This window comes from Phaenicophaeus curvirostris, chromosome 2 (genome assembly GCF_032191515.1).
Source record: "Phaenicophaeus curvirostris isolate KB17595 chromosome 2, BPBGC_Pcur_1.0, whole genome shotgun sequence".
In the NCBI taxonomy this organism is placed as follows: Eukaryota; Metazoa; Chordata; class Aves; order Cuculiformes; family Cuculidae; genus Phaenicophaeus; species Phaenicophaeus curvirostris.
The window spans coordinates 33,631,661-33,650,912 of record NC_091393.1 but is presented as its reverse complement, the minus strand read 5'-3'; the positions used below and the strand labels follow the sequence as shown (position 1 = coordinate 33,650,912).

Here is a 19,252-nt window from a genome sequence, read left to right as displayed (position 1 = left end):
TCAACAGACTGCACGGAGAAAGATACAGCCTTAGATATTTGTAGCTAGAGATTCAGCTGAACCCTGAGGAATAACTCACGTGATCAAGGACGGTGAAGCATTAGGAGAGATCACTAACGCAGGACTTCTGGAGTAGAAGACATCTGTTAACCAGGCAGACAAATTGGGCAAACCAGTTTAGAGCGCAGATACAAGTGCTTCTGTCTCAAGGTGGAGTGTTGGACTAGATTATATTTGTGAGAAGGATTCCTTTTAATTCCACCTTTCTACAGTTCTGTGAGAAGGATTACAGAACTTTCTGAAGGTGAGAGAGAAGAGTGTAAACGAGAATACAGTAGGAGTTAATGAAGAGCAGTGCCACTAAAGAGTTAATTTTTCTGTGGTAAAAAAATAGTCAAGGCTACAGGAAAGTGTAGGAGAAAGGAGTTAAAGACTGGGCAGTGTCTGGGTGTTCGCAATGTACTCTTTGTGAGCCATTTGATGGTATTAGTGAAAGAAGAGGGGCAATTTTGAGAAGGGCGTAATCGTAACAGTTATTGATTATCAGGGTATGACTTCTTGTCCAAGAAAGGACATTCAGTATCTTGAGCAAAAAATTAATATAGTGAGAGCAAAGTCTAAGATGCAGGGTTCATTTACACTGTGTCATAAACTGAGGAGTGAACCGAGGAGAGTGTTAAGTTATGAATCATGAAACTTAAAATATACTTCTAGCTTTCAGAAGTTGAAAGTGTATTCAGCTTTGTTTTCATATTAAAATAAGTTGTTCTTATGAATTAATAATACATGGTTAAGCATCCAGCACTCGACAGGTTTCTGTAATATTACATATCCTATAATACATACATTGACACTAGAATATATATCTTTCAGCATGCTTTTTAACTTACAGTGAAATGTTAACTGAGGTTAGATTAGCCATTGGACGATATAGATGTACATTAATATTGGTAAGTATTAATGCTTGGATGATAATGTTCTAAATTAAATGTTTGTCTGATGCTTCATGACACTATGGAATTTCTTTTGTTTTTATGTATCAGTTGCGGCAAGTTCTGGAACACTTGTCTCAGCAGAGTGAAAGCCAGTATCTTAAAATCCTGACAGGTCTTGCTGAAGTTGCTACAACAAATGGTCACAAACTGCTTAGGTAAGTGTGAGAGGATCATAAGTAGCCTGATAAGCTACCTGGTAGTTAGTGTTACTAATAGTTATAATAGTCTAAACTGTCTGATGCTAGGCACATGCTGGAGTAGATGGATCTTGCATCTGATTCTGTATGACAGCACCTACTTATATTGCTGTATTCATGAGGACTTCAGGAGAGAAAGTTGGTGTCCTTGTGTAGCTGCTGGCAAGTGGAAGCTTGAGTTCCAGAGAAGTGTATGTTTTGCTTGGTTAGTTTGGCTATGTCAGCTCTAGGTAGGGAAGCTTTTAGCCAACTATCAATCACACTTCCCCCCGCCCCCATCTTTACTTTCTGCATGCTTTTGTTGTATGTTTGAAGAGATTTTTTTACTTGTGTTCTCAGTTGCATTTTTATTTAATGTAATGAAGATGAAGGCAGGACTTGATGAACACAGACCTCTGAGCTTGGGCTTCTTCTCTTTCCTCCTTCCAACATGTAGTGTATAAAATGCATTCTGTACATTAAAACCTCCAATAATGATGCTTTTGCATGGCTGACCTAGTATCATCACTATTAATTTCCTGGGTGTTATCCTGCAGCCTATTGCTGTTGGGTTTGGTGGTTGTTTAGTTTAAAAGTGCCTTAAGTTGTTTCTTGTAATGCTTCTAGCAGGTAGCTAGGAGTGCCACCGAGCTTCTGCTGGAGGACTTCTGACTCGAATACCAGAAAGGCTGTTCAGTTAGCTTTGCTGCCATCATGTATTTCTACTTTCCAAGAAATAATTGTACTATGGCATGATTTGGTCTTGCTGGTGCAGATAGAGCCTAGGTGAATGTTTAAAAATGTTCTAGTAAAAGCTTCAGTATACTGTTAAACACACTTCAAAGTTTCCCTTTTTAAGTCCTCTGCTTGGAGACCAAGGAATTTAAACTGAAATTTTGCTTGGAAAATGCTGCTGCTGCAGTTTTTGTTGTGTGTTCAAGATAGAATTCTTACTGCTTGAGGCTTATAGACATAAAACTGAGTTGAATTTGATGGAGAATGTTCTGCTTGTGCATGCATTCATGAATATATCTGATTCTACACTGTGTTGGTACAGAGTTCAGTTAAGGCACAAAACTTTTAATATATTTATCAGATAAAAAGCATATGAGGCTTTTACATAGTATCTTTTAGATCATGTTTCTCTTGATTAGTAGTGCCATCTTTTATCATCCTGATCCCTTGTCTAATTGAGGTAGTCAATGGGTGTGTTGGATAGTAGCTAGGTGAGGATGGGGCGTGGCAGCGTATCTGGTTAATCAGTACACTTCTACCATTGGATGCTATATTTTCTAGATTAAAAATGTTTTCAACCAAATATCCCAATTTGTTTCATATGTTGTGATCCTTACTGTACTAAGTTAAATTTCTTAGCAGTGGTTCATAAAAAGTTTACACGTGTGTAAAACCAAATTAAGTATTTTGCAAGACCTGGAATTCTTATTTCAATTCTAGTTAAAATTTTGAGTACATACTAGTAAAATTATAGTGCTTATGTTTGATATTTGGGGCTGGTGCAGGAAAGAAAAGTTAAAATTAGTTAGCGTTTAAAGCTTAGAATCTTTCTCAGCATGTGTGTCGGAAGCTACCATTAGATTGTTTAGTCCTTAACATACTGAATTGTTTTATTTAGGAAGAGAAACTTATATATTCCATTTTTCCCCCCAGCTTGTCAAGTAATTATGAAGCTCAAATGAAGAGTCTGTTAAGGATCGTGAGGATATTTTGCCATGTCTTTCGCATTGGCCCATCCTCTCCCAGTAATGGAAATGACATGGGCTACAATGGAAATAAAACTCCAAGAAGTCAGGTGTTCAAGGTCAGAAAAGTATATGATGTTGTTAGGAAGATAGACGTTAAAGAGATGAATTTCACAAAGCATGCATTCATTAATCAGACATCTCATGAACAGGAAGTAAGTTTGGTTGATGTCCCTATCCCTTCTTAAGTTAAACCTACCTTTTTCCCTTTCCTTAATTATTTTTTTTTTTCACCGAATTCGTTTGGCCACTGATGCACATCTCATCTTCTGATCTCTGTTTATTTCTTGTTTACTGTTTCATTTATTAGATGTTGAAAGCTTAGTTGCAGAGCCAGTTTTGGTAAACTTTGTTTTTATTTCTATTATTGTATTTAGGAGCGTAGTAATCTCAAGATGTGATGATGGTAATATAGTAGATTTTATTAATATAATTTTAAGATGGTATTTGGAGAAGCATTGAGAGTTCTGATCACTGGTTCATACAGCTTCACAAGATAAATGGAAATAATCGAATTCTTAATCTGTTTGGTGTTTTCACTGTTATGGTGAAGTATTTTCCCAAGTTGTTCTTGAATGTTATTTTACGTATTTTGAAACATACCAGTTTACTACCACCCTCACAATGTTATTGATTTATAACTGTTTCCAAATGCATGCTTTAGGTGCTTGCCATCTAGATGTTTAAATTCTGAAGTTTTTAATTTTGGTACTTGTCTGAGGAAATCCCTCTGCTGAAAACCATAGCTTGCCTTTCTCTAAAGCAGTTTTTCCTGTGTGCCAGTCAATCTGCATTGGGGATGACTGGCATGCCATTCAGAGCACTTAAATAATAAGAACTGAAGGGTAATCTCTCTTTTTCCCTTGTCTCCCTCCATCCTCTTAAATAGCACAGTTCTTATCAAATTGAAATGGCAGTGATTACATGAGAATTTTCCTCACCTTTGCATTTCTTTCAGGCTCTCTTGAAAACAGTATTTTGAAATTACTGCATTTATTTGCTGGTATGATGTGTTCATCAGGTTACTTCTGATGACTTTTAAGACAGAGCTGTATTGATAAGGTCACGAAATATGATACTTTTAATTCCAGCTATATTTAGTTAAGTAGCTTATCTCTTGAAAGACAAAGTATTAGACTATCTAAAAAACAAGCACAAATGTTTGTTTTTCTGATAGCATAACAGTTTTAGTAATTGATTTATATAATGATTATAAAACTAGTGTTTGAGTATGAAAAATACTGTGTGGAAGTTGTAGTGCATTGTACATATGCAATGTAATAATTTGTCCTTTACACTGAACTGTGTTGAGATAGATTGGCACGTTGTGAATTTAACCAGATTTCTGTTTTCAAAAAACAAAGCCTTACCTGAATCACAAGAATAGTTTTGTTAGACAGCATTTTCTAACGGTTCTAATCAAAATTGGTTTAAATATACCAGCTTAAATAACTAGCAGATATTACCTGTGTTTAATGCAGGAACTATCTGTGGTGAGATACTCTGTCACCTTTCTGTGTAGGTATTCTGCTACATTTTTTCTTCAAGGTTTTAGGAGTAACTGACCTCATCTACTTGCATTTTGTGTTTGTTCATAGCCCAAAAAGAAACAAAAATGAAGATTTCATGCTTTTCAACTCTAGATCATTTCAGAACTCACTATAAAACAAAAACACTAAACTTGATATTTGCAAAGGAAATTGTTTCAGCAGATTCATGTATCTTTGTGCCCAAACAACTTTGTGTGCTGAATGAGTTGTTTCTCAGTTTAGTATAAAGTTAAGTTTTTTTTGTAGTGGACTTACATTACGCAACTGGCAAATATCAGTATTTCCAGTTGTACTGGAAAATATCAGTAATTCTTAATTGTGTAAAACCAACATTTACAGTTTTAGTAAATAAGTAAAATACAAACTACTGTTGCATTAGCTAACAAACCAAGAAGTTTCAGGATTATTTAAAAATTATTATTGTTAACTTAGTTATTTGAGAAGTATTAAAACTGAGGCAGCCCTTCATTGGGACCGCTTGTCTCCGTGATAATTTTAAGGTTGGTTTGAACTTCAGTCTTCAAAAAAACCTCAAAACTGCTGATGAGAATTTATTCTTGTTTGGAAATGGGGCACACTGGTCTGGCAATGCTAAGGTAGTCTTCAGTTGTGTTCCTATTAGCCTGTTCTGCCCTGAATTTACAGTAGCTGGGTAGTGGGAGAAGAGACACAGTGCTGTAGTCAGTTGAGTGACTTTTCATTCTACCTTATTCCTACCTTCCCTTTCCTTTTTTGTCCTTTCCTTGAACACAGAGTGGTTGATGATCCCTTTGGCCTTTTAGGAGAAGGGAAAAAGCCTACTGTATATCTAGATTATTATAATGGTATGGAGGAGGCTACATGAAGACCTGTCAGTTTTATGTCTTCACTTGTACCAGTACTTGCGTGTGGGACGTGCATGTCAGTGGAACAGAACTGTTTTTCATTTTGTTTGTGTTTTCTTGAATATACGCTGCGTAACTCTTTAGTGGAGACTATTAAGGAAACTGTAGAGATTGCTGCTCTTACAAGGAACTTAAGGATTTCAAATTTCAGATCAATATTGAAAATTTTAGAGAAAGTAGCTTTAAATTGTAATTTGCTGCCAATCTTAATATTCAATTATGGATATAAATATTGTAGATAATTTCAATTTTGATGCAGGTTTTATGGGGAAAACAAGTCTCTTGGAATGCTTGTTCGTGTCCCCTGTAAGATCTTGAGTACTTTACAGAGCACAAGAAAGTGGTACAGGTCACCACCCACACCTTGAATGTACTTCTGCTAGGTCCAAATAGATTTTTACCTGATGACCTTTAATGATGCTCTTCATAACTCCTTTTAAAAAGCTAGAGCAAAAACATTTTATCCAGTTTAAGAAATAAAATATTTCTTGTGGCTTTTTTCCTAATGCTGTTCAATTATTACAATAATACAGAAAAAAATTTTGAAGAATTGTCACTATACCTAACTTAGAAGGGATTGAAAATGTGGGTATATCTAGATCTGGGGCCATCTTTGCTTTATGGAAGTTCCCTGCATGTAATTCATTGCAGGCCTGGTAAGTTGAGGCCTATCCAAATACTTCACAAGTGGAATGTTATGGTTTAACTCAGCAGGCGTCTAAATACCACACAGTTGTCTGCTCAGTCCCTCCCAGTGGGTTGGGGGAGAGAATCTGGGGGGAAAAAAGGTAAAACTCATGAACTGAGAAGATGACAATTTAGGACAGAAAAGGAAGGGAAAATGATAATCGTAATAATGAATATAGAAGTGATCTGCAATACAATTGATCACCACCTGTAACTGATGCCCAGCCTGTCTCCAAGCAGCAGCTGCCCCTCAGCTGAGTACCTGCAGTTTTTATACGGAGTGTGCTGTCCTATGGTATGGAATATCCTTCTGGCCAGTGTGGGCCAGCTGTGCCCCATCTTCTTGTGCATCTGCAGCCTGAACACTGGCAGGGCATAAGAAGCTGAGAAGTCCTTGACTTAGCGTAAGCACTGCTTAGCAAGTTCTAAAATAATATTTTATCAACATTATTCTCACACTAAATCCAAAATGCAGCACAGTACCAGCTACTAGGAAAGTTAACTCTATCCTAGCTGAAACCAGGACATGGAAACATTAGCTTTTAAAGACATGTTCTTGTACTGATCTTGGAAGAAAGAAAATGGTCATTGAATTTGAACACTCAATCTTGAAACAAGCTACTGCTATCTCAAATGAGGTCCTGCTGATGAGAAACTTAATAAATAGTAATTTTGACGATGTTTACGTTCATTACCTTTTCATGTATTACTCTTCCAATTGCTGTTCAGTATGTTCACATATTAAGGAAACTTGCTGCAAAATCTCCCTGTCTAGTTGAACAAAGTTCAAGCTTGTAACATTTTTTTTCCTCATTTTAGAGAATATTCTTTTCTAGAATTGAATTGACTTCTCTGCTCTGACACAGTTACTTCATGGATTCAAGGACTAAGTGAGTGTCATACAGTATGTTGAGCAAAGCCTACCAGTTTTAGAGATCAGGCTGACTTTCCCCAGAATTCTTGTTGATAATGGTAAATTTTTTGTTGGTAAATTTCAACAGAAATTTTTAATACGCAGCCTCTACAAGAACTAATTTACTGTGTATTGAGAGCTCTGAGGTGTACTGACAGTGCTCTAGCTAGTGTAGGCTCCTGGTAGAATGTGCTCTGTATAGGTCTTGATTTTAAAAGGCAACTTTGGAAGACGGGAACATATTTTTCAGTATCTGCTAAGTCTTTGAATGGTTTAACTGGTGAAAAATGTTGATGCAACGTTAATATACAGAAAAAGAGTGCATTTGGAAGTTCATTCTTACTTTTGAAATGTAGTGAAAAACTTGAGTTAGAATTGCCTTCTTGTAGGGTGCGTATCCCTGTGCTCACTAGATTGTATGCTTGTGAAACGTCCCATTAAACTCCATTAAGGGACAGGACAGTCAACCCTCCTGTTTTTTTGAAATGCTTACGAGAAAGCCACAGGTTTCTCAGCCCTTTCTCTCCTCTGTAGTAGGCCCACACGTCAGAGCAAATGTGTAACAATGGAACTGTACCAAGTTTCAATTATATTGATTTTAAGCTAGTTAAAATAAAGCTTGTTAAAATAAAATAAAATAAAATAAAATTTACAGCTTTAAAAATTTATACATGATTCTGCTGATACTTGTTTCTGTTTCATAAAACTAGATATTAGTGACCCTTACTCCGAGGCATCTGTGATATTATCAAAGTGCCCTGTATGAGCTCACACTATGCATAAAGCACATTGTACTATATACAAGCATGAGTCTAAATCTCAGTGGTGTGGTCTGCAGTTTGTTCCATCTATCTCACAGAGGAAGCTGCTTTGGCCTTAAAGAACTGACACTCTGTTATTCTAGAAACTCAATGTATGTGTTCTTGTCTCTCTACTTGACAGCAGCAGCCAGGCAATAGTGCACTGTGTAATAGCCCTGAGGCTAAACTCTGTTCAGTGTTTCACTCTTTCTAAATTATTTTATCTTTATTCCATATGCTACTTGATTATTCTCCTTCTGTATAAAATTTTCACTTTGTGCTCTGTGGTTACAAGTATGGATTTTTTTACAAGTATTTGTTTCATGTCTATAACATGACTCTAAAGGAGCATTTAAAGCTTTTGATGGATATGCATGATGTTTAGTTGCTTTAAGAGGATTATCACATCATTTAGTATTACCTAATGTTGTCATGTTTCTTTTTTGTCTGTTTTTGCATGTGTTTGTTGCAGCCACTGGAACTGCTCTGGCATTCTCTAGATGAATGGCTTGTTCTTATAGCCACAGAGCTGATGAAAAACAAAAGGGACTCTGCTGACATTACTTCTATTTTACTGAAACAAAAAGGACCAGATCACCAGGATGCTACTCCTACGCCTTCCTTTGCCACTGCAGGAACTGAGGGCAGAAAAGATCTCTCCACTGATGCTGGCAAGTCTAAAACATATGATGTTGCTGGGAAGCAGGAAGCTTGTGCTGATTGCCAGGATGTTATCTCCATGACAGCAAACAGGCTCAGTGCTGTCATTCAGGCCTTTTATATGTGCTGCTCCTGTCAGATGCCTCAGGGGTAAGGAGGGGATCCTGTTTGTCATCTAAACTGTTACCATTTATTTTAAAAAACATATATGCTTTCTTGGAAGAATGTCGGTGCTGATTGGGTATTAGTAACGGTCAAGGATGTGCTTTAACTAGTTGAATTTGAATGATTTTTTCTTTTTTTTCTGGCTTTAACGGCACCAAACAGCACAACAAATTTTCCGTAGCGCTGCTGCCTGTGAACATAGCTATTCTGGGGCAGATTTCTTATTGAATGTCTAATGACTCTTTGTGATTATATGGGATACTTGCAGGCAATGTAATTTTGGTCTCTTGAAAGTTGTTCTTGCTGCTGATTCTTAGTGTGAAATTTTCCCCTAAATTTAATGTGATTATCCAACAACAGCTACATTTCAGAAAAAAAGTAGAAGTGGGTTATATTTGTGTATGAAATGACAACTGGAGCAAAACTTCTTTGGCTATATTAGCGAAATTTATAACAAGGAGAGTTCAATCTCAAAGTAACTCACTTGGTGTGCAATCTAGGGGTTTGCAAGCATAGTTTAGTGTGGAGCAGGCACTTACAGCCTAGGGAAATTTCATGCCATCAGTGTCTGATTTAAAAAGTAAAGTAGTGTGTCCACTGTAACTGAGGTCATGGTCTGTCCAAGATTGTTAATGATAGCGTGTGTGAACTTGCAAGGAAAGGATCCTTAGACCCCCTTGAGTGGAGGATTAGGCAAGTGCCATGGTATTATATATAAGCTTTCTTGAGGAATCTGAAAGCAAGGTTTCCACTACATGGCAACTCTTCGTTATAAGCAGCCACTGTAAGTATTTTTCTTTCTTGGCCAAACCTTGTGAAATAAAAGATTTCAGGTTGACCAGTAGTATTTGTCTGGGGCACGCTCCTTTGTGGACACTCTGGAAGATGATCCAGGGATCAGTATGTTTCACAAGTGCCTCAGTCCTTTCAATTTTAATTTTATTGCACCTTGAAAAAGGAACTGCTGGTCAGCCATTTCCCTTGAAATCTCCACCAAGCCTTGCTAAGATAAAATGCCAGTAAAATATTATTTATAGAAGTGATTAAGTATATTCTGCTTACCCCACACTCTCCTGGCAATTTATCTCTTTATACCAAAATTCAGTTGGAGAGATGACTGTTTCCATTTGTCCAGGAGACTTACTGATGGGCCTGTGGATCTGTCCTTGTGCATAATTTACACTTCAGATTAGGGAGAACTGCAGTGGATGGTAGGTAGGTTTAATTGAGAGTTATTATCCTAAAAGCCAGGAGAGTAAGAACTATTCCAGTGACAACTCCCTGGGATGCAGGAAAGTAAGGCAGAGCACATCTGAATTCTGTGTTGCTCTAGGATTTTTCGGAACTGCATAGAAAAGTGCAAAGATCTGAGACTCATTCTGTTTTACTGAAGTTTTCATTTTAATAGGAGCAAATGGCACAGCGGTGTAACTCAATACTGCTGCCTCTTCAAATAACACTTGAAATTGCAACAAATCACATTTTCAGACAAAATTATTTAAAGTTACTCTAATTTTAGGTTTTAATGTCTGTGTTTAATGGAGGAGAGTAAACACAGCTCAGTTTTCCATTGTTCCTAATATTCATACAATAAAGATAACATTTCATGCTTAAATGGAAAATTAGCTAGTTAACATTTGAAATACTGATGTTATTTTCTTTCACTTGCCATGATTGCTTTTCTTCTCCAAATGCTGATATTGAATCTAGGAATTTTGTTAATATAGTGAAATAGTGTTCCAAGTTTTCAGCACCAAACCTGATGAGTGATGTTAAGTGTTTTTTTGTGGCTTTTTTTTTTTTTTGTAATTTTCTCCGTATATTGTATCTTACGGCTTGTGTGGCAATTTACAGGTAGAGAGAGTTTATTTCCTTTCAGGGAAGACAATCTTCTAGTTATTTAATATTTTCAGATCTTCTTTCAGTAGAGAAGTGGTTTTAAAATGTTTATATTTGATCTCTGGAAGATTTTATTTGCTTGTTTGGGTTTTTTTTTGTGTGGATGAGAGGAAGGATATTATGAGCTTATTGCTTCGAAACAGAGTAAAGGAGAGAAGGGAAATAGCTCAGTTCTGTGTCAAATGAGCAGCTTTTTTCTAAATTGGTGTGGGGAACAAATAGTTGTAGGATTGTTATCCTGAACTTTTAAAAGTGCTATTTTTCACAACCTTTCAAGGTGCTTGATGAGAGGATTTTATCCTTGTTTGCAAGTATCAATTAACTTTTGCTGAAGCTAAAGGATCCAGTTAGGATTTCCTCTTTTTAAAAAATAATTGTATTGAAAGCTGGAAGGATTCAGAAGAAAACAGGGAATGGAAATCCATGCATTAGAAACAAAGGGAGTGCCAGATAATGGTCGCTTAAGAATTAGGGCTTCTCCTCCCAAAAAGGTGGTGGATCAGTAGCCCAGCTGAAGTGCACCTACACCAATGCCTGCAGCACAGGCAATAAACAGGACAAGCTGGAAGCCATTGTGCAGCAGGAAACCCATGGCATAGTTGCCATTGTGGAAACATGGTGGGATAACTCACACAAGTGGAGTGGATGCTGCACTGGATGACTATAAACTCTTCAGAAGGTATAGGCAAGGGATGAGAGGTGGTGGGGTGGCCCTGTATGTTAAGGAGTGTTTTGTCTGTAGAGCTTAGTGATGGTGATGATAGGATCGAGTGTTTATGGGTAAAAATTGGGGGCAAGATTTTGTTATAGACCACCCAACCAGGGTGAAGAGACGGACAATTTACTATATAAGCTGCTGGGAGAAGTCTTACGATTGACAGCTCTTGTTCTCGTAGGAACTTCAACTTATGAGATGTCTGCTGGAAATGCAATACAGCAGAGAGGAAACAGTCTGTGAAGTTCCCGCAGTGTGTGGAAGATGACTTCCTGACACAACTGGTGAGGGAGCCAACTAGAGAAAGTGCCCTGCTGGACCTGTTGTTTACAAACAGAGAAGGAGTGATGGGATGGTTGGAGGCCCTCTTGGGTGTAGTGATCTCAAAATGATAGAATTCTCAATTCTAGCGTAACTAAGGAGGGGGGTTCAGCAGAACCATCAGCTTGGACTTCCATAGGGCAGTCTTTGACCTGTTTATGAGACTGGTTGACAGAATCCCTTTGGGAGACAGCCTTGAAGGGCAAAGTAGTCCATGAAGGCTTGATATTATTCAAGAAGGAAATTTTAAAGGGGCAGGTTGTCCCCATGTCCTGAAAGACGAGCCGGTGGAGAAGATGACCAGCCTGACTGAACAGAGAGCTTTGACTGGAGCTCGGGATAAAAAGGAGAATTTATGGCCTTTGGAACTGGCAGAAGTGGTCATCAAACCCCTTTCCGTTATTTATCAGCAGTCCTGGGTAAACAGGGAGTTTCTGGTTGACTGAAGGTTAACAAATGTGATGCCTTTCACATTTGGTGTGAAAGAGGATCTAGGGTACTACAGGCCTGTCAGTCTGACCGTGGTGACAGAGAAGGTTATAGAGCAGATCACATGCTGTGTGATGGCACTCAGGGTTCAGGACAATCAGATGATCAGGCTTGGTCATCATGGTTTTATGAAGCAGGCAAGTTAGTCAGGCAAGTCCTGCCTGACTAACTTGATCTCCTTCTATGACGAGGTGACCTGCTTAACAGGTGAGGGAAAGCCCTGTGGATGTTGTCTAGCTTGACTTCAGTAAAGCCTTTGACACCATTCCCCACAGTGTTCTTCTAGAGAAGCTGGCTGCTCTTGGCTTGGATGGATGCACTCATCACTGGGGAAAAACACTGGCTGGATGGCCTGCCCCAAAGAGCCGTGGTGAATGGAGTTAAATCCAGTTGGCAGCCAGTCACAAGTGGTGTTCCCTTGGGCTCAGTGTTGGAGCCAGTTCTGTTTAGTATCTTTATCAATGTTCTGGGCACAGGGATAGGGTTTGCAGATCACACCAAATTGTGCAGGAGTCTGCTTGTGGGAAGGAGTGCACTGCAGTGGGCTCTGGGCAGGCTGGATTGATGGGCTGAGGCCAGTTTTATGAGTTTCAATAAGGCTGTGTCAGGTCCATGTACTGCTACATGTTGAAGGGAAACTGTATCATGCTTTACAACTACCTGAAAGGAGGCTGTGGTGAGGTGGGTGTTGGTCTTCTCCCAAGTAATAATTGATACGGCAAGAGCAAATGGTCTAAGTTGAATGAGGGGTGAGTTAGATCGGGTATAAGGAAATATTTCTTCACTGAAAGGGTTGCCAAGCCCTTTGGAACTGGCTGCTCAGGGAGGTGGTAGAGTCTCCATACCTGGAGGTATCTAGATGTGTAGATGTCGCACTTACAGACATGGTTTAGTGGTGGACTTCGCAGTGCTAGTTAGGGGTTGGACTTGATCAACCTAAATTATCCTATGAAAAATACTTATTTCCATCAGTTTGAGCTTTTTTGTTCATATATTTAATAACAGTGGGTAGGTTGCTTGATCTTAATTATTGGCATTTTTGCCTATTCTGTTAGTTTTACTATAAAATCTTAATGCTGCTGAGTATTTCGTTTCATGTTTGACTAATTGAACAACAGGAGTTTTTATTTGCATAGTATTTTATTTAAAAGTATGCAACATTATGTAATTCAAATTCTTTTCAACTTTAATTTTTAAATTTTTTTAATTTTTCAAATTTTTTTCAACTTCAAATTCTTTTCAACATTAACTAAAAGCATCTTATGATTTTCTTTGAACAGGATGACTTCACCTCGTTTTATAGAATTTGTCTGTAAACACGATGATGTCCTTAAGTGTTTTGTTAACCGGTAAGCTTCAAGAAATAGGTGATTTCTAATTCCTGTGTTTTTTTAGTCAAGAATAATTCACACTCATATTTTTGTTCTTACTGCATTGTGTTTTCGGTTTATTGTTGTGACATATGCACTTTAATGATCCTGCCAAATTCAAGGAAATGTATATTAATGATTCAGAGCTCAGAACTCTTCTCTATGTGTAAGTGATTGTTTTGTAAGATTCTGCAGTATGTCATGAACAAAATCTTTTTCACAGAGCAGCAGGATAATTTCCTTAATGTATTCTTTCCTCGTCTTTGTTCCAAATAAAGCCTTTCCTTTAAGGCAGATGAAAACTTTCGTTCTGCCTCAAGTTTGTTATACTTACTGACTTCTTAAAGGTGCCTGAACCATCTTTGTATGCTTGGCTGTTTCCAGAGTTTTGCTGGGACTGCCCACTTGATAATGTCTTTTCTCTCTGGAAAGCTGCTTGTAAACCTCTGTGCTCAAAGGATGAGGTAGTATAAGTAGTTTGGAAGCAAGTGTTAGGAAATTGTTATGAAACAGAAGAGTCTGGAACTTTTCTTTATGACTAATTGCATTATCTCTTTATGTAGACTATGTATATCATGAAGGAGCATTGTTACTAGATCTCTGACTAATAGCCTTCTAACCTATTTTTCTTTCAGAAATCCCAAAATAATTTTTGATCACTTTCATTTTCTTCTTGAGTGTCCTGAACTAATGTCCAGATTTATGCACATCATAAAAGCTCAGGTATGTCAGGAGATACTTAGTTGCAACTTCTGTGAGTACGAAGCAGAAAGATAATATTTCTAAAAATTCCCTTTGAGGAGGATGGAAGAACTAAGTGTGGCCTCCAGTGAATGTGGGATGTATCAGATTAAACAGACATGGCAGCCAGATTTCTGTACTTCTAGTTCTTTAAAATACATGTGTAAGTCTATTTGAGATGACCAGTGTTAAATGTGTCATACAAGTCCATCTTACAGTTAAACAGACTTAACTTTCTATTATTAAATCTGTTTGTGCACATCTAATAGGTTGAGCTTTAAAATGCTGCACTTTTTCCTTAATTGATTTACATTTTGAGACAAACCAGAGGATAAATACACTAATATTAGTTGATTTGAGTGGCAGGTCCTTCAGTGAAACATCATGTTGGCTTGTTACCCTTTGCTGTTTCCTACCACTTCCTTTTGTTTGCTTGGTTTTTTTTGAGTAAAATCTTCATGCCTTGCATACCCTAAACTCACTTCTCAGTTTAACACAGGATGTGAATTCAAAACTGAAGAGTTACTCCAGAGAAGACTAGCGTAATTAAGTGGAAAAATTAGCGAGCAAACCCCTGTATGGAAGTCTGCTGCTTTACAAGTCACTGTAGTGTTAAGCATTTACCACTTTCTCATAACTGACCTTTAAAAGGTTATGGTTGTCTACGTGTAGCTCAGGGACAGAGTTGTGTATTTGTTAAATTAGAAATGATGACCTTTGGGTGATAATGAGCTATCTGAAATTCCATCATTTAGGACATACTAGTATACTTAGCATTGTTCCCTACTAGAAAACTTCCTTATATTAAGAGATTTTTGGTCAAAGAGAGAATTTGCTGAAAACAAAGGTAGAATTTGTCTAATCAACCAGAACCCATGTCCCCCACTGAAATAAGTGTAGAAGGTCTGTTACGAAAGCTTTCATTTTTTGAGTTGCAAACAGCTCTGTACCTTCATATTTAGTTATACTTTGGTTTTGGTAATCCAGTTTTGGTTTTAGGCCAGTTTTGGTTTTAGACTTATTCTTTGGTTGGAGTGCATGTTTTTTAAATTCTTTACCTATGAATAATGAAGAGACCTTGAGAACTGCTATCCTGTGTGTTAGATCAACTAAAAATGCGTGCTGTGAATTGTGATAGGTGAGAGGCTATAGCTGTGTCATGTCAATTTCAGAAGAACTGGAAGCTGTCAGGCTAAATATTGAATCAAGCTAGGACCTTCTCACCTAGGAACTGCTTTGGAAGGTTTCTGGTTCCTTTGGGCTGTTTTTTATTGCCTGTACTACGTTACGTTTACTACAAATAGACTTATTTGTATTGCTTGTACTTCTGTTGTTAGCTGTGGTTAATAATCAGTAGAGTTACAGAAGCAACTAACTTACTTCTTATCTATATTTGTAACACCCTTTCCCCCCTAAGAAAAAAAAAAGTAGATTTGTGGTATTTTTTCTCCTGTGTGGGGAACTCTGGTAGCTATTTCTAGATAACTGGTGGTCCCATCTTCCTGCATTACAGACTTCAGCAAGCATTCAAGAGTGTGTCTAGTCTTTTCGTCTTCCCAAAATACTGTCTAGCATATTGAGGTACTACCAAGTAATTCTCTGCGCATCTCAGAAATGAGTGGAGAAATATGCATAAATATTTTCCAGTCATGCTCGTGAGAGAGGGGTTACTTGGTTGAATACATCTATGTAATATAGTTTACTTCTTGTTTTGTAGCCATTTAAAGACCGCTGTGAATGGTTCTATGAACACCTGCATGCTGGGCAGCCAGATTCAGACATGGTGCACAGGCCTGTCAATGAAAATGACATCCTTTTGGTTCACAGAGGTATTGTATTATAAATGGAATTAGTTTGTCTTTGAAATACATTGAAATATAATGAATTAAGATAAAGAATTAATTGGTGCTTTGTATTTAGATTCTATTTTCAGGAGTAGCTGTGAAGTTGTGTCTAAAGCAAATTGTGCAAAACTAAAGCAAGGGATTGCTGTGAGATTTCATGGAGAAGAAGGCATGGTGGGTAAAATTACATGGTTTTTCTTTATGGTGTTTATGTATGGAAATACTAATTTTCTTTCACAAGTATTGCTTTGAACTAAATCCTAATGTAAAATAACTTCTGTGCTTCATTAAGAAATATGTGGTTACACAGAATCACACAGAATAACCAGGTTGGAAGAGACCCACCGGATCATCGAGTCCAACCGTTCCTATCAAACACTAAACCATATCCCTCAGCACCTCATCCACCCGTGCCTTAAACACCTTCAGGGAAGGTGACTCAACCACCTCCCTGGGCAGCCTGTTCCAGTGCCCAATGACCCTTTCTGTAAAGAATTTTTTCCTAATGTCCAGCCTAAATCTCCCCTGGCGGAGCTTGAGGCCATTCCCTCTTGTCCTGTCCCCTGTCACTTGGGAGAAGAGGCCAGCACCCTCCTCTCTACAACCTCCTTTCAGGTAGTTGTAGAGAGCAATGAGGTCACCCCTCAGCCTCCTCTTCTCCAGGATAAACAACCCCAGCTCTCTCAGCCGCTCCTCATAAGGCCTGTTCTCCAGCCCCTTCACCAGCTTTGTTGCTCTTCTCTGGACTCGCTCCAGAGCCTCAACATCCTTCTTGTGGTGAGGGGCCCAGAACTGAACACAGTATTCGAGGAGTGGTCTCACCAGTGCCGAGTACAGAGGGAGAATAACCTCCCTGGACCTGCTGGTCACGCCGTTTCTGATACAAGCCAAGATGCCATTGGCCTTCTTGGCCACCTGGGCACACTGCTGGCTCATATTCAGTCGGTTGTCAACCAACACCCCCAGGTCCCTCTCCTCCAGGCAGTTTTCTAGACAGACTTCTCCTAGTCTGTAGCACTGCATAGGGTTGTTGTGCCCCAAGTGCAGGACCCGGCATTTGGCCTTGTTAAACCTCATGCCATTTGACTCAGCCCAGCGATCCAGCCTGTCCAGATCCCTTTGCAGAGCTTCTCTACCCTCCAGGAGATCGACACTTCCACCCAGCTTAGTGTCGTCCGCAAACTTGCTAAGGGTGCAAGTAACAGTTACCCAGCGTAATTGTTCATGTGGTAAAAGTTCTGTCTACTATGTTTTATTCTCTTGACATACAGGGCCAGGGTGTGGTGCGTGAGTGGTTTGATATCTTATCCAGTGAAATAGTTAACCCGGATTATGCCTTATTTACTCAGTCGGCTGATGGTATGTCTCTGCTTTTTTTTCCTTTTCCTAATTTTAGGGTATTATCTTTTATAAAAGCATTTGTATAATCCAAGAAAAAAAAGTCACTTAAGTTTCAGAATGTAAAATTGTCTTTTTTTAAAATCAATGCTGGCAGAATTGGTCTCATATATATAGGGAAATGATCTGTTAATTGTACACTTTCTAACTGCAGATAAAATATTTTTCTTAAATTGAAGTTTCTTAAATTTTGTTATCTGTTTTTTGAAGAGGAGGGTAAGTTGTTTTGACGAGTCTGTGAGATTTCTGCCTGGTAGTAGAAAGACATAACACTTTCAGAGCAGTGTAGAAAGTGTTTCGCATTTTTCTGCATCTACAAGGGAACTGTGGAGGTGTTACTTTATTCCTTGTTAGAAATCCACAAATTTAATCAGTTATTTTTGTGGCAAAACCAGATGTTGATCTCCAAGGAGACCAGTACTGGACGGTCTTCTATGTGTATCTGGCTGGAGCCAAATGAAAGGAAGCAGATGCATTCTGATCCTTCCTTTGAGCACGTTCACAAGTTAATAGAAGCATGGTCCATTAGAGCAAGCAGAAAATGCATATAACAATAGAGTAAGATAGAGGGCCAAATTTAACAGATCATAAATTGCCCTTATGTTGATGATAATTATTTCAGAGTTGTGCCTTGGGAACTGGCACATCATGGTAATAATAGGATGCCATTATGTTCTAATGCATTTTCTTTCTGATGTCTTTTTGATGTTCTTCCAGAACCCCAAAATAAAACTCCTTCAGTGGTTTCAGGTGCTTAGTGTATTTGATAAATACGTCCTTCATTTAAAAAGAAAAATTAGTCATGAAGTGTGGTAATCTTTTTATTTTATAGGAACAACTTTCCAGCCCAACAGCAACTCTTCTGTAAATCCAGATCATTTGAACTACTTCCGTTTTGCAGGCCAGATCCTGGGGCTAGCTCTGAATCACAGGCAGTTGGTGAACATCTACTTCACGAGGTCATTCTACAAACATATTCTTGGTATGATTTTATTAAATTCCTTTTTATTAGTCAGAACAGCTGTCTGAGCAGTAAACCTTTTCCTCTTTTACTTTTTTTGATTGTGTGTGTTGAAAGTGAAAAAGTCTTGGAAATTATTTTCTTTCTAATTTGTTATGTTCCTTGGAGTCACAATATAATATAACAGGAATTGCTATTCCAGCCTGAGCCTCTCAGGAACTGTTACAGTTGCAAAATAGGGAAATATATTAGCAAAACTATGTGGGAATTTTATACAGTTAGCAACTTTTAATAAAATAGCTAATCTTTCAATTTATATTTGAGTGTGGATCTTAAATTAAAAACAAGGAAGGCATCATTAATATGTCCAAAGCAGAATTGTAAAATTTAGTTGTCTTAAATAGCGCTAACTAGGAATGCCTGAATTGCAGACTAGCGCAACCAATTGTTTTTGTGGTGTATACAATTCTTTGCATCACAGCTGTGAAATTCATCTGCCCTACCACGTAATTTTGTTCTTGAGAAATGAAAATAATCGTTCTATAGTTAACTTAGGACAGACTTATAAAGTTGGTGATGTTTATGGACTCTGGCAAAAATCTATGGGCATTCTTTATTATGCCTGCAGTTGTTCAGTCATGCAACATTTTAACAATGTGAATAACTGTTGAGAACCTCTCTGTGTACCCACTCCAAGAAATACTACTTCTTCCCTGAAACAGTGTTTCAGAACTAAGCCAGGTTCATAATTTCTCCTTTCTGAGGAAAGTTAATTCATATGCATACTGTGGCGTTCAAGAGGATTGGTCAGAAGTCTATTAAAAAAAAAAAAGTAACTTTTCTTTTAGTAGAGGAAGATCACTGTTAGCTGGTGGTATCTGTGGTCTAGGGCTCTTCTCTGTTCTTCTTTGAAAAGCTTTGTGC

The 19,252-nt window shown here is 38.0% G+C and overlaps 1 protein-coding gene across 4 annotated transcripts in view; it reads left to right on the top strand.

The window, feature by feature from the left end:
• Nucleotides 1–19,252, top strand: part of LOC138717799 (E3 ubiquitin-protein ligase HACE1-like) — a 52,018-nt gene that overhangs the window by 16,235 nt on the left and 16,531 nt on the right. For 3 of the 4 annotated variants that reach the window (XM_069851639.1, XM_069851642.1, XM_069851643.1), the window contains 9 exons: nt 1,044–1,150; nt 2,840–3,086; nt 8,238–8,575; nt 13,295–13,363; nt 14,020–14,107; nt 15,843–15,954; nt 16,046–16,143; nt 17,241–17,328; nt 18,200–18,349. In XM_069851639.1, the coding sequence (XP_069707740.1) occupies nt 1,044–1,150; nt 2,840–3,086; nt 8,238–8,575; nt 13,295–13,363; nt 14,020–14,107; nt 15,843–15,954; nt 16,046–16,143; nt 17,241–17,328; nt 18,200–18,349 (1,297 nt within the window). The remainder of the gene's footprint in view (nt 1–1,043; nt 1,151–2,839; nt 3,087–8,237; nt 8,576–13,294; nt 13,364–14,019; nt 14,108–15,842; nt 15,955–16,045; nt 16,144–17,240; nt 17,329–18,199; nt 18,350–19,252) is intronic. The other variant, XM_069851641.1, reaches the window with a different exon arrangement.